Below are 12,093 nucleotides of genomic sequence, written 5' to 3' on the forward strand. Positions count from 1 at the left end.
TGATGGACCTTTAATAGGCCACTGGGAGCCACCGTGGCAATGCACATCTGACTTACAGCCCCCCGACAACACAGGACAGCAAATTGGCAATAACTAAGGAGAACCAGACGGCAGAGCACACACAAACACACACACAAAAACCCCCACACACACACACAAATATAAACACTCCAAAGGCCACATAAGGGATTGCCAATTATAAACACAAGTGAAAGGAGGTTCTAGGAAACCCCAGAGTTTGGTGCACCCATTTGTGTGTGTGTGTGTGTGTGTGTGTGTGTGTGTGTGTGTGTGTGTACAGATGAAGGATAGCATGAGGACACAGCACATTAGAATGACTTTAGTGCTCCGCTGCACCTTGCAGTAAATTAGAGGAGCACCAGGGCAGCAGAGCACATCCAGGGGAGGGGGGTGGGCTAGGCTAGGGCAGAGCACATCCAGGAGAACGGGAGGAAGTGGAGGAGGTGGAGGGGTGGGCTAGGCTAGGGCAGAGCACATCCAGGGGATGGGGGGGGGGGGGGGCCTGCTAGAGGGATCCCCTGGCCCCACACTAAACTCTGAGCAATGCAGAGATGCACACACATGTGCTCGAGCACACACACACACTTCCCCCATTATGGCAGGGTTTACTAAACACTTAATTACCCCTCAGTCATCAGCTCCAAATGTGAAACACACACACAAACAAAAAAACACAGACAAACACACACACACACCTGGTCTAATTACTGTTGCCCATGTTGCCTGTTACCAGTCCCTGGGTTATGTGTGCATTGACCACCCTGTTTTTCCAATGCCACTTGGCATTCGCTGTTGCCCATGATCACTGGTGCCAGTTTACTTGCTGGACACCATATCCATATGACCACTGCATAATATCATTTCCATTTTCCACTGATAGCCTAGCGCTAGCCTGCCTCAGCTTCACATAACGGTTACGCAATAAGTTCACCTGAACGTCTCAGACTATTCTATGCTCTACTTGGGAAGTACATGAGTGTGCCTGGTCTCTGCACATTACCAGTGCTCCCTGCTGAGGCAGTGGGCCCCACGAAGCAGTTTAATAGAGTACCGAAGTGTGACGTTCCGTTTCCATGACGGCAGAATCACTGGATCTAAACAAACTTACGAAGTGGCTTAAATAGCATTAAATGTAGACGTGTGGCATCATTTCTAGCTAGTAAATTGTTTTAAATGTAGGCTATAGTGAAAAAAATATACTGACGTCTTAGAAACATTGTTGAAATAGATTAAGAAAGCCACCGCTATGGTGATTTCAATGGTTAGATTGATTTGTTTAGATCCAGTGAAATTGCTGCCTTGACAACGCTACGTCATGGCTTTGGTACTCTATGCACATATTGGTAGTGCAGATGTGCACTAGTGGTCCTATTTCACCACTGACCCAATCTCAAGGTGACCACATCAACTGGTGTTGAACTAAAAAGGGACGGAGATCAAAGCCAACATGATGAGGGAGGGAAGGGTTCCTTCGCTCGGACAGTCTGTAAGTTGCCCTGATGAAAGCCATGTTGGCCAAAATATGTTGGAAAGATTTTATCTGTTCCATTATGAACTAGCCTGCTAGTAAATCTTCTATTTTTATATCAAGAATGCCTTGGTTCAGTCTTTTTTGTATCACTTTTTTATCACGAGTCTGTAAGCGGAGTTGGCATTGCTTGCCTCTTCTGTTCCCTTCCAGTCAGTAAAAGGCCGTTCACACACAGAATGATATCGGCAAAAAATATAACTCAAGCTTATATGTTCACACATAAACTATAACGATAACAATAAACGGTAGCGTTGGCAGATCACTTTTCCGAGCGATTTTGAGAACGATAAAAAGTTGACAGCCAATCAGAATCCATCACATTTCAGACGTCACATTCATTAACATGAGGCGAGACTTTCCTTATCGTTGGTCGTTATGGACGCTCATATGATTATCGTTATGTTTAGTTATCGCTCCTGGTGTGAACTGTCCTTATGTCTGCAACTGTGTGCTGTGTCCACAGTCCGCAGTTTACCTTGGTGTTGGCCATGTCCACGATGTACTGGTCCCCCTTCACACACTCCATCACCTGGAAGCCGTCGCGGTCCAGGACCTTGGCCTGGGCGTTCCCAGCCACCACCAGGATCGCGTCGCCCGTCACGCTGTACTGCAGGGACTTGATCTGGTGGCTGTCGGAGAAAAGAGACAGAATGGTCAAGTGTCAGCACAAGGGTCAGACAGGACCCCAGTGGCCATCTCTCAGGTTAAAACCCACCGTGCCAGAGACGGGAATATGCAGAGGCTGCAAGGTAGGGCGTGTGTCACTTAACAAGCCAAGTCACAGAGTGGTAGCATTGGATCCATACACGTATGAGGGGAAGCTGTGGCTTAAGTGGTTGCAACCCCCCCAGAACCCAGGTTCAAATCAGACCCATGGTTATTTCCTGATCCCACTGCACACCGCATCTCTCCCTCTCTCCCATTCGCTTCCTGTCACTCTTTGATGTCCTATTGGGAAGCAAAAAGCCCAAAAGTTTACTTGGGGGGAAAAAAATGCATGCTCTACACCAGTGATTGACATGCTCCCTATCAATGATGACAATGAGTTATGTCAACAGTGCAGGAATATGCCAGGTCGTTTCCACCGGTGCACCAGCCCAGTCCAGAAACGACCCCGTGACCCGAGCCCTCAGGTCACTGGATCACCTGGAACACTGCACCCCTGACCCCGCCTCACAGAGCATTCTAGTGTAGTCCAGGGGTCCTTTCTCTCAGATGCAGAGCGCAAGGGACTGCACCTCTTATCCGCTACTAGTCAAAACCATCTGTCTGGGATTGTGCAAGAACCGACCTCCAAAGACAATCCTGTGCATCGTTGCATGAGGGCTTTTTTTTTTTTTTTTAAACAGGTGAAAACAAGAAGATAGAAAGAAAACCCACAGAGTTGTTGTCATGGTAACCAAAAAAACCACAACAACAAAACAGGAAGCCACTGAGCCTTTCAAACTGACACACATACTCGTACAGACAGAGGACATGGAGGACCCCCTAAGGAGGAAGTCTCTGCGATCTCCGTCAGGAAGAGCAAACTCACAGAGAACAAATCAGAATAGGAACGTTTGAGGAGGAGAGAGAGAGAGAGAGAGAGAGAGAGAGAGAGAGAGAGAAAGAGACCACTGAGAGGAAGAAAGTAGCCCAGCTCACTGATGGAGAGAGATTAATGCCCTCCGCAGAGCTCCTAAGAGGAGGAAGAAGAGAGAGAGAGAAAAAGACAGACAGAGAAGGAGAAGCAACATCCAATCCAATGTCATTCTCACATTTTACAGGACAAGTTGTAACTTTATAGCATGTTTTTGGCAGCAGAGCAAATAGAGAGAGAAAGAGAGAGAGAGAGAGAGAGAGAGAGAGAGAGAGAGAGAGAGAAAGAAAGAGAGAGAGAGGAGTAATGTGAGTATCTCGTTGCAGATGCAGGAGCAAAGATGAACGTCTGGCAGACAGACACTTGTGTAGAGCGAGGCGTAGAATTGAGTGCCTCAGTGTCCAACTGGACCGTTCTGGAGTTGGGGACACTGACCAAGACAACTAAAAAAACACCCACGCACACACGCAGGCACGGAGAGGGCCACCACATGTCGCCACCACAAGCCTCCACCCACACCTTGTTGTCACCATGCACAGCAGCGCTGTAGCTGGATGGTGGGGGGGGGGTACAGGGTTGGCGGCCGTGCCAATGAGGTGGAGATAATCACTGTCCCAGGAAGAGGATCAAGCCCCATTGGCTTCCAGTCCCACGAGACACTACACACTAGGACTACTTCCGCATGTGGCAACAGTGTGTCAAACACACGCGCGCAGGTCTACACGTGCACGAATACACACAAACACACACACACAGAGACAACCACACACACAGATATATACACATGTGTACACACTCTTGTACAGACAAACACGGGCAACCGGACCATGCATCTGGGTCCATTTAGCCTACTGGGCTGATTGGACATGAGAGGGGGAGTGGGGGGCCATTCCTGAGAGATGAAACCACCGCAGCGTAAACATCAAACCCAGAAGCATAGAGCAGCATAGAGCAGCATAGAGCAGCATAGAGCGGACAGAGATGGGAGAGGAGAGCAGGAGAAGGAGAGAGGGAATGAGAAGAGAGGAGAGGAGGAGAGAGGGAAGGAGAGGAGAGGAGGAGAAGGAGAGAGGGAAGGAGATGAGAGGAGAGAGGGAAGGAGAAGAGAGGAGAGGAGGAGAAGGAGAGAGGGGAGGAGAAGAGAGGACAACAGAGGAGAGGAGGAGAAGAGAGGAGAGGAAGAGAAGGAGAGAGACAGAGACACAGGGTCAGAGAGATGGGATGGCCAGAGGAGAGGAGAGGTAGAGAGAAAGAGAGAAGGGGAAGAAAAGGACAGTGGGAGAAGAAGTGGTGTTTTGCTGGATTCATGACAATGACCCAGAAAGAAGAAAAGGGGTAAGGAGATGAGACAGGAAAGCACAGGACAGGATGAGTAAAGAATGACAGTGAAAAAGAGAAAGAGAGAAAGAGAGAAAGAACAAAAGGGAGAAAGAGGAGTAGGAGGGGTGGAAGGCCCCTGGACTCACCATTCACAGGGCTGCAGGGATCTGAAAGCCTGCAGGGCAGAGTCCATCCCCGCAAAGTCCCAGAACTTCACATCGTAGTCGTAACCCCCGGTAACCAGACGGGCTCCTGAGGGATCCAGGCCGAGTGCAGACACCTGCAGGGGGAGAAGACAGCTCAGTCACAGAGTCTCACACACACACGCACGCACACACACACGCACCAGGAAAATAGTAGACCACACACATATAGACACCTGCAGAACCAGGCCACTGTCACAGAAGAATGGAAGGAGCATGCACACACACACACACACACACACACACACATATGCAAAAAATGGCATCTCGGCTAGGACAAGTCAGGCACAGAGACAAGAACAGCGGGTGCTAGACCACACACACACACACAGACAACACACATGCACAACTGCAGACTCCTACTAGGAGCAACCTGCATTCAACAGCCACTTCATACACTCACACACTCTCCCCCACCCCCCATCTCCACTCTCTCCTGGACTCTTACTTCATGAGTAGCACGGGGTTCACTGAGAAAAATTTTCATTAACGAGCCAATTACTGGACTTTGGTTAGCCACGGCTTAATATAGCGCTGCTCATATACGGTAAAGCTGACCGCTCGCGCCGCACTCTTGCATAAGCCCTGAGCGTGTGTGTGTGTGGCGCACGGACATAAATAACAGCTGAGGCGGAATGCTCTAGAACGTTCCCCCAATTACATAATCAGAGACGTATTCCAGGGGAAAGTTAATTGATGAGTGCTCGGCGGACGAAAGGAGAGGTTAAAAAAGAGGAGAGGAGAGAGGGAAAGAGAGGGGAGGAGAGAGGGAAAGAGAGGGGAGGAGAGAGGGAAAGAGAAGCGAGGAGGAAAGCATACTGAGGGGAGCACTCACCGTCTTAGAGCCGTGCTGGAGGGTGATCTCATGCGTGTCTGGAATCTTCTTCACTGGGTTCTGGAAGTGAGAGATGGAAAAACAGAGAGAGAGAAAGCAAGAAAGAGAACATTAATAACAGCGGAGGAGGGGCAGGTCTGAAACATGCTCTCTGTTAACATAACAGCATCTCCGGAGACGAAACAGGACTCGCGCAGATGCAATGCTTGGCTGGTACAAATCAGATCTCACACACACACACACACACACACACACACACACTCACACACTCACACACTCACACACTCACACACTCACACACTCACACTCTCTCTCACACGCACGCACGCACACACACACCCAGGTCTGACAGTAATGTTTCCTAGTGGTTCCCACAGGTCAGTAAACGGGAAGAACTTCACACTGAAAACTGGAGGGGGTGGGGGGAAAGGTTAAGGTTGAGGAGTGGGCCACTGACGCCCCCCCCCCCCACCCACCCACCAACCAACCACCCACACTAATGCTCCAGGAGAGAGAACCCTTTCACGTCAGGACTCCTGGAGGTCTCAGGGAGGTGCACTGCACCTGTAAGGGCTGCGTCTGAGAAGGCCTGCTGGGTCCCTCCTGAGTGCCGGTGACCCTGCGGGCGGCCAAAACAACCGGAGGGGGAGGAAACGAGGGGGTGTCAGGAGACCTCCGGCCCGTAGGTGCTGGACTTGTCATTCATCATGGCGCCACTTGACAAGGTGCGCAGGGGGAGAGATGAAGGTCTCGCACCCCCGCCACCCCCTCCCAACCCATGGGCGCGGAGACGGAAATAAAATGTCATGGCCCACCACAGGGCGGCTCTGCTCTCTCTCTCACACACACACACACACACACACACACAGGAGCTTCAGCACAAGAGTGTGGCCTAAGTGCCTGCTGATTTCGGGTGATCTGTCTTTCATCAAACTTGACGTCTAGTCTGGGCTTTTCGTCAACACCACATGTATGTGTGTGTGTGCGTCTGGCTCAGACGCAGTGACATCACGAGGGCGGACTTGTCCTAGAAGGCCATCCATCAGCAGAGTGGAGTGCGAGCAGCCCTCGGGGAGGGCAAAGCACCTGCACTCCGTCACATGGAGCCAAACCCATGCTGGGAGGACGTTTACAACACCTTTGTTCCCAACACACACACACACACACACACACACACACACACACACACACACACACACACACACACACACACACACACACACACACACACACACACACACACACACACACACACACACACACACACACACACACACACACACACACACACACACACACACACACACACACACACACACACACACACACACACACACACACACACACACACACACACACACACACAAAGAACGCAAAACATAACATTTCTCTGTGAGGCCAGAGCACTGAGTTCACAGTTTGCTCCAAAGTAGTTTTGTAAGAGTTTTTCTTTTAATACTCTGAACCAAATCCCTGTGCTGCACGGGACATGGGGCATTTACATTTAACAACTACTGTTACAGACAGACAGACACACACACACACACACACACACACACACCTGTACTTAAAGACAGCCAGGGGAATATCCCCTTTAATGCTGCTTTTAGTACACTTTGCAAGAATGATAAAAACAATCACCTTGTGGCTTTGGTTTGTTTGCTTGTTTGTTCAGATCATCTCAAGAGTCCATTCACACCTATAATAGACCACTAACGCTCCTCCCTCTGGCTCTGTCCACTCACAGAGATATACAACACATATGGTGACAAGCCAGCACTGAGGTGATGACACAGGCAAGCAATACTAATGGACTGAAGGGAAGCCTCTGTTTTCTGAGTTTATTTTTAGTACTAAAACAGCATGCATTTTGTCCAGTTGACGCTATAGTGCTACATGAACTTACCGAAAAATATTTAAATAGCATGCCTTATAATTATATACTGTCTCATCAACATCATTATAATATAATGTCATTCTCTGTGACCAAATGTCCCCATCTGATTTAATGTGGTATAGTTTTCTTCCATGGATGATTAGCCTTACAGGGCCTCCCTACTGTCCAGTCAGTTTTCAGACATTTCAATTTAGCAGTGGTCAAGTCTGAATGACAGCATGTGGAGAACCTCCATGAATCACTGCATGACAAATGTCTGTTGGGGTCACTTCACATACACAACAGATGGTGGTGGGAGTCATTGAGGGAGCATATGATAAATGTTGCAACACTGTTGCCCCCTAGTGCTAGAAATATGAAGTCTCCTTCAAACTGTACAAACAAGCTATTAAGACAAACCAGTTCATTATTAAGCAAACCAGCTTTTAAGCTAGCCAATTATATCATCAATAATAAAAGTATACATCAAAAGTATTACACTTTCATGAATATGGTTGTCTGCATTATAGACAATGCTGTCTAAGAATTCTGTCATTACTGAACACGGCACACAATTGAACCTTTAGTCAGACTTCCCGCTAAAATACGCCAGATTTTTGTGTCTACCAGAAACCCACTAACCTGTCACTGTTTTACAGTGTGCAAAGGAAAGTGCTATCACCCACGGTAAGATGTACTCTCAGCTATAATCCATCCATTATTCACAGATCATTGAGGCCCTCTCCATCTGAAGGGATTCCTAATGAACACAGCCGTCTCATACTGTAAGTTCTCCTATGGAGGCCAAAACAAAGCCAGGGTAAACACAGTGCTTACGTCATCATCTTCCTCTTGAGTGTCCCCATCATCATCATCGTCATCGTCATCGTCATCATCATCATCATCCTCATCCTCAGCCCTGCTGCCTCCGTAGCCTGGAGGAAGCGGAGGCCCCACCAGTCCCTCTTCCTCCTCCGCCGCCGCAACTGCCCCGAATCGTTTGAATCCCGGGGGCGGTGGGGGCCCAATGCCCTCTCCATCTGAATCAGAGTCTGAGCCACTGCTGCCACCGCTGCTGCTCTCCTGTTTCCTGCGTGCACACACAGACACGGCCCCAACCCCAACATTTGGAAGTAAGCCTTTGACAATGTCCATTCCGTATTACAAGAACTTAGCGGCAGAAGTACTGTAAAATAAACTCTGGTGTGCTGGCATATAGGAAAACCAGTAGACCGTAAAGAATACCTTGATACAGAGGGTTTCTTGGATGCATCAGATGACCTGGCTGTTTGAGAGCTTCCAGCCTGCTCTTTCTGAAGGTCTTCAAGTTGTCGATCCTCTGTACAAGATGGAAATCATCACTGTACAGTTGATAACCACTGTGAGAAGCAGTGACAAGGTATGAAAGGTAGAATTGCTCAGAAGTCTAACAATTATATCCCAGTTTACCTAAGACTCGTTGGCTTCTCTCAATGGCTGTTCTTCGAGTTTGTTCAAAAATAGCTTGGAAATCAAAGGTCCGGGCTTTCTTTCCTGATGAGAAGTAATGTGATGTTAACTTCATACTGACATGCACAAATGGTCCAATGAACTGGACCAACAACCTCTCTTTAGGTAACCTAATGTCATGTTTACTCACCAAAGCCAGAGAACCCCATGACAGAAGAAATGTCTCCATCATCGTTACTGTTTTCTACAACAATTGGGAAAATAAATGATTGAGAATGGTCATCAAGCAAGGCAAGTCAAACGATAAGTCTTACAAAGTAAACACGAAGAGCGTGATTGTCTCAGTTTCCGGAGTGTAAACCAAAGATTATTATTATTATTACATTACATTTAGCAGACACTTCTTGACCAAAGTGACTTAGATATGTCAACTATATTACAAGGGATCACATTGTCCCCAGAGAAACTTGGGGTTAAGTGCCTTGCTCATATCAAGGACACAACGGTGGAAGCCGGGAATTGAACCGACAACTTTCAGGCTACTGCACGGTAGCCCAGCTCCTAACCACTATGGAATGGAATGGAATGGAATGGAAATCTATTTATTTCAGGGACCATGCACAAAATAACATTTATCCTGGGATCCAGGAAAATATGTCTTGGGCCAGGTTGTAGCAGCAATTGCTAATTTGCACCTGTAGTCCCTGGGCAAGTATAAAAACAAAAAATAAAATAACAGTAACATAAATAAATTCCATAGGACTAAAGATGATGTGATGGCCATAGTATTTAACAAACAAGCAGTCTTAGAATAGAAACATGGACGCCAGCAGCCCACTTACACTCTCTTACCCCCCTCCCCAGCATACACATATAACCAACACTAAACACTACACTTAGTGATGGGTAAATGAAGCCTCGAGCGCTACTCGGCACATTTCCCTAATGTGCCGAGTAATGTGTCGAAGCTTCGAAACATGGAAGATAAGGAAAACACAGCGACATCTGGTGGTTTGCATAAAGCCCCGCAGTCACGGACTAGTGAAAAGAATGCCTACACGTTCAACACAATGCCAAAGCTTCGAAATGTTCTCATTCATTACATTAAAAGTGTTGCAAGAAATGTGCATTTCTGTTTGTCTCAATTCAATACAATAAAATACGATTAGGCAACATAATCGCGTCACTCGTTATCACGTGAAGATTGGTGTTTCCGTGGAGGCGTGAAATCATGTTATCCCAGTCAATGATCCAATCGGTCTCCCATCCACTTAACGACCGCAGTAGACACTACTTAGCTTCTGAACCAGGACGAAGTATTATCAACCTCAACACGCTATGGACGAGAGTGAAAAGGAAACGACCAGGCGCCTAATTAAACCAAACCCTACATGGCCTGACATAGTTTGATGTTTCATGAATCAAACTTTCAATAAAAGGAAAATATTATGTCAGCCATTATTGTTAGGCCTACATAGAAAATATTAGCCTGTATTGCTTTTAAATGACATGATTGAAGTTGAGACTGCAACGCAGACACGTTTTAATGTCATTGTTCTAAATGGCAAAGCTTTAGGCTAGGCCTAGGCTATTTCTTCTTTATTTCTATATGTGCATGATATTATGGATTATGGACATTTTCCGGAAAGAAAATAACGTAAATTGACAAACAGAGCAAGCATCCTATATAAATCAGGGCTACCCACAAATTTCGCCTGGCTCTTGCAATACAACACAACTCATTCCGACACTAGAGCGGGTGCCCTGGTTTGCGCAATTCAAAGCCTTTGAATCAGATTCCGAAGCAGTCACGTGGGTGTGTGTCCCAAACGAAGCTTCAGACGTCACACTCACAAACCGAGGCCTCGTTTGTCATCAGTCACGTGATTTTTATGGAAACGACACAAGCCTCGAACCGGGGCTTCATCTGGCACGCCCCTTTCTGCTCGACACAAGCTCCGAAGCCTCGCTTCATTGGGCACATCACTAACTACACTACCACCGCCCCCAAGAAAGATCCCAGAGCATTAACGTTACTAAAATCTAGCGATAACATTATCATACACATGAAACATGTTAGCTATGAGTGTCAATTTAGGTTGGCTGACGACATGGAATTAGCAAAGGGTAAACCCTGTAATGTTAAATAATAAAAACGAACGACAGCATATCATGATAGTACCTGCGCATTTGTTACAGAACTTTACATGAAATATTTGTATAATCAGACACCTTGGTGTTTTTTTACGAGATGAGTTATCTTGGAACTGGTGAAGGCTAGCCAGCATTAAATGCTGTAAGTTTTGCCCAGCGTTTACAAACGCAACGTTCAGTCCTCTGTCTCATTATACAACATCCTCTTATCATGTGTAAGCTATATCTAGAGCTCGTGCATATGACCTTTTAAAAAGCAATATATACAGTAGTAACCCAAAGTTAATATTACCTTCTTTCTGCTCCATGGTTTAATTTAACCCCGCAAGCTGCGTGACCCGGAAACAAAACTTTAACATTATGAAGCAAAGAGGAAATGTGTTTCGGTGCACTGCGGTCAGAGAACAACTCTGCTGCCATCTAGCTGTTGGTGATAATCAGACCACGTGAGCAGCAGATACAGATCGATGTGGTTCATCTGGAGTCATAGCAGTCACAAAATATCTAGGTCTAGAAAGACTGTTAGCCTGTTAAAACAGGTAGCCTATTATTCAGTTTCCTTTTGTAATGAAGGGAGTGAAGGGTTGCCGGTAGCCACAAACACACACACAAACACACACCCATGCTAGAGATGGGCTTAAAGGGACACTATGCAAGGGGAGAGAGAGAAGTTTGCTATTTACAATAGCAGAGTAACATAAATACATCCCGACTCTAGAGGGAGCTCTACACTCGCCAAAAATACCTAAACCTGCAAACAAACATGGGTAGGCTACTTTATGGGTACCACATGGGTCTCAACATGGACTACAAATGGGCTTACCAAACATGGGTAGCCTACATGCGTGGGTCCCAACATGGGCATCCCAAATTAATATGAGGCTAGAGGACTTGGATACTTTACGGGTAGGCTACTGCATGGGTTCCACATGGGCAACCCAAATGAATACATGGGCTAGAAATGAGCTTTAACAATTTATTTATCCCCAAGGGGCAATTTACATAGTACCATGGAGTAGAGTAGGCAATAAAGACAATAAAATCCTATAAATATTACTGTTTAAAATACATAAAAACTATAATCAATAGTAAATAGATGTAGGCCTACATGTGTCGGTACTGTAC

General features: G+C 46.8%; 1 protein-coding gene across 1 annotated transcript in view; it reads right to left on the reverse strand.

Moving 5' to 3' along the window:
* Positions 1-11,319, reverse strand: part of wdr70 (WD repeat domain 70) — a 60,118-nt gene extending 48,799 nt beyond the window's left edge. Inside the window, exons 1-8 of the mRNA XM_076303141.1 lie at positions 11,261-11,319; positions 9,005-9,058; positions 8,815-8,898; positions 8,611-8,704; positions 8,203-8,455; positions 5,490-5,549; positions 4,598-4,731; positions 2,028-2,181 (exon numbers count right to left, since the gene is read on the reverse strand). Of these exons, the coding sequence (XP_076159256.1) occupies positions 2,028-2,181; positions 4,598-4,731; positions 5,490-5,549; positions 8,203-8,455; positions 8,611-8,704; positions 8,815-8,898; positions 9,005-9,058; positions 11,261-11,276 (849 nt within the window). The 5' untranslated portion in view covers positions 11,277-11,319. The remainder of the gene's footprint in view (positions 1-2,027; positions 2,182-4,597; positions 4,732-5,489; positions 5,550-8,202; positions 8,456-8,610; positions 8,705-8,814; positions 8,899-9,004; positions 9,059-11,260) is intronic.
* Between the last annotated feature and the right edge of the window lie 774 nt (positions 11,320-12,093).

Source organism: Alosa pseudoharengus, unplaced genomic scaffold (assembly GCF_046254945.1).
Source record: "Alosa pseudoharengus isolate Yale_2024_CS ecotype anadromous, Long Island Sound unplaced genomic scaffold, YU_APseudo_1.1 YU_APseudo_1.1_scf_24, whole genome shotgun sequence".
Classification (NCBI taxonomy): Eukaryota; Metazoa; Chordata; class Actinopteri; order Clupeiformes; family Clupeidae; genus Alosa; species Alosa pseudoharengus.